Consider the following 2,500-nt stretch of genomic DNA (forward strand, 5'->3'; position numbering starts at 1 on the left):
GACTAGTAATGTTTAGTTAAATCCTGGTTGTATATATTCACATTCTTAGTTTTGATATTTTTAGTGTTTATTTACTTTGTATTTAATATTATATTGTGTTTAGATTTACTAATATTGTGTTTTTTACTCATATTGTGTCTTTGGATAACCTGCTGCTGTAACGTAAGTTTGGGATCAATAAAGTCATTCTATTCTATTTAAGACCCCACCAAGACCTCTTCAGACCTCAGAATCGCCTGGACTAGATCTACCTGGAGGATCTGTTCATTACTTTAAACCAGGTTTGGGGGGACCAGTCGGGACGAGTCAGGACCAGTCAGGACCACAACAAACAAGACACTAACTAGTCATTAAATAAAGTGAGACTCTTACCAACATCTCGTGGATCAGGTGAGTCCTCCATCCTCACCTGAGACTCAGGAGCTGTTAGCCGGCTAGTTGGCTAACAGAGAACTTCCTGTGAGCTAACAGTTCGGCGGGTTTCCGTTAATTCAGTGTAATTCATGAATCAGATAAATGTTTGGGCTCCATGACTTCAGGTTTGAGCTCTTTTTTTTTTAAACTAACGTGGAAAGATCTGAACAAGAAACAAAACAATTCTGCCGCCATCCACAGTCACACTACACATGCGCGTTGTATTTGTGTTTAATTTTTATCCACAAAGGCCACCGTAGCTGTGGGGGAACCGCTGCCCTGACTTCAGTCTCCCAGGCAGGACGTCTGCTTCTTGAAGAGACGAGACTGTGTACAAAAATAATTTATATCTTTTAACAAGATTGTAATAAGTCTCATAAATTTACGACTTTTTTGATGAGTTTTTTCTCTGAAATGTACGATTCCTTACTTTTTTTTAAAGAATCGCGCTAATACGTCCTCGTACGTTTTTTAATCTTTAAGATTGCTCAATAATTACAAATACATAAACACTTCTCTATTTTAAAGGAAACAGCAGCTTGTATCTGAGTTTGCTGTCCGCTGTCTACCTGGGAGTCCTTACTCAGGGAAAATCATACCCGGTGAATACTTCGCTTTTCTGTTTTTAAATTGGCCACAGGGGACCGCCGTACTCGTACCCGGTTACTAAAGTGTAAACAAAGCAGGATGACAACCTGCTAACACACCGTTAAATAAATAATCACAGAAAGAAACCCGACACGCGCGCGCACCGTCACCGTTTATGACGTCAGCACAGAGCCAAGTAATGTACCGGTGTTAGCATGCAGGTGCTAACGTTAGCCACTTCCGGTGTAGTTTTGTAACGCTGTAATAATGAAGTTATGCAAGTTTTAAACTTCCGGAATCACTGAGCTGCAGCACGCGCGGATTCACGAGAGGTGAGGAGAATTAATTCAACTTAAAACACTTTAAAATGTTTGTTTTGATCGTTTTAACTCTTTCTATAAGTTGAAGTGTAAATACTTTGTTTATTATATTATTGTATTTTTTCACTCTTTATTTAAAATGTAAAAATGTTTGATTTTTAACTTCTTGTTATTTTTAATAATTATATTCCTGTTTTCTTCAGCTGTTTATCTTTATCTTTAAAGCTTTCTGAAGGAAAATAATACAAATTATTTTATTAAACATGATAAAAATAAATGTAGAAACTCTGTGGTGGAAATGACGTCTTTAAAAATCGTGACGTCATGTTTAAAATATTTATAAAAATAAGAATTCACAGACAAGATTTACATTGTTAAGTTAAAGGAGCAATGTGACACCCAGTGGTTACAACGGGTACTGCAGTCTACATCCAAAAACATTGTGTGGAGGGAGGGGGAGGAGGAGGGGGGTGCCTTTAAACCGCCTCCCCTCTGTGGTCATACTGCTGCATCGTTTCTTAAAGTTAACGTTTGTTTTCTGGTCAGTTTGGTTATAATTTATTTAGTCATTTAAATATTCAGTCATGTGATCAACATGGCTCCTCCCCCTCAGGTGAGATGTCTCAGGTAAGGCGGTCGGTGACAGAGGCGATGTGGGCGATGTGTGCGGCTGACTCCATGTCGATGCCGGTCCACTGGTACTACGACATCGAGGACATCAGGAGGGACTTTGGAGGATGGATCTCAGGCTTCAACGCTCCGACAAGAAAACACCCGTCCAGCATCCTGAGCCTGTCCAACACAGGTGAGTCCTGGTGAGTCCTGGTGAGCCCTGGAGAGTCCCGGTGAGCCCTGGAGAGTCCTGGTGAGTCCTGGTGAGCCCTGGAGAGTCCCGGTGAGCCCTGGTGAGTCCTGGAGAGTCCTGGTGAGTCCTGGATTAGTCTGAACTTGTTTTCTGATCTTCCAGCTGGTAGTGGTCGCTCAGCCTGGTCCTCCTCCGGCGCCAAACGACCAGACGTGGTGGGAAACGTGATCCTCCACGATAAACTGAACCTGTGGAAGTCTTCCAACGGCACGGTGCACTACCACCAAGGTCCTGACCTCTGACCCTGACCTCATACAGCTCTGACCCTGACCTCATACAGCTCTGACCTCTGACCTCATACAGAGCTCTGACC

The 2,500-nt window shown here is 42.2% G+C and overlaps 2 protein-coding genes across 4 annotated transcripts in view; one reads left to right on the plus strand and one right to left on the minus strand.

Moving 5' to 3' along the window:
* setdb2 (SET domain bifurcated histone lysine methyltransferase 2) overlaps window positions 1-545 on the minus strand; it is a 7,126-nt gene extending 6,581 nt beyond the window's left edge. Inside the window, exon 1 of one of the 2 annotated variants that reach the window (XM_061032237.1) lies at window positions 373-545. In XM_061032237.1, the coding sequence (XP_060888220.1) occupies window positions 373-403 (31 nt within the window). In that variant the 5' untranslated portion in view covers window positions 404-545. The remainder of the gene's footprint in view (window positions 1-372) is intronic. The other variant, XM_061032236.1, reaches the window with a different exon arrangement.
* Window positions 546-1,125: 580 nt separating this feature from the next.
* Window positions 1,126-2,500, plus strand: part of LOC132959692 (uncharacterized) — a 5,433-nt gene continuing 4,058 nt past the window's right edge. The window contains exons 1-3 of one of the 2 annotated variants that reach the window (XM_061032876.1): window positions 1,126-1,334; window positions 1,905-2,127; window positions 2,290-2,415. In XM_061032876.1, coding sequence (XP_060888859.1) covers window positions 1,941-2,127; window positions 2,290-2,415 — 313 coding nt within the window. In that variant the 5' untranslated portion in view covers window positions 1,126-1,334; window positions 1,905-1,940. The remainder of the gene's footprint in view (window positions 1,335-1,904; window positions 2,128-2,289; window positions 2,416-2,500) is intronic. The other variant, XM_061032875.1, reaches the window with a different exon arrangement.

This window comes from Labrus mixtus, chromosome 24, assembly GCF_963584025.1.
Source record: "Labrus mixtus chromosome 24, fLabMix1.1, whole genome shotgun sequence".
NCBI lineage: Eukaryota > Metazoa > Chordata > Actinopteri > Labriformes > Labridae > Labrus > Labrus mixtus.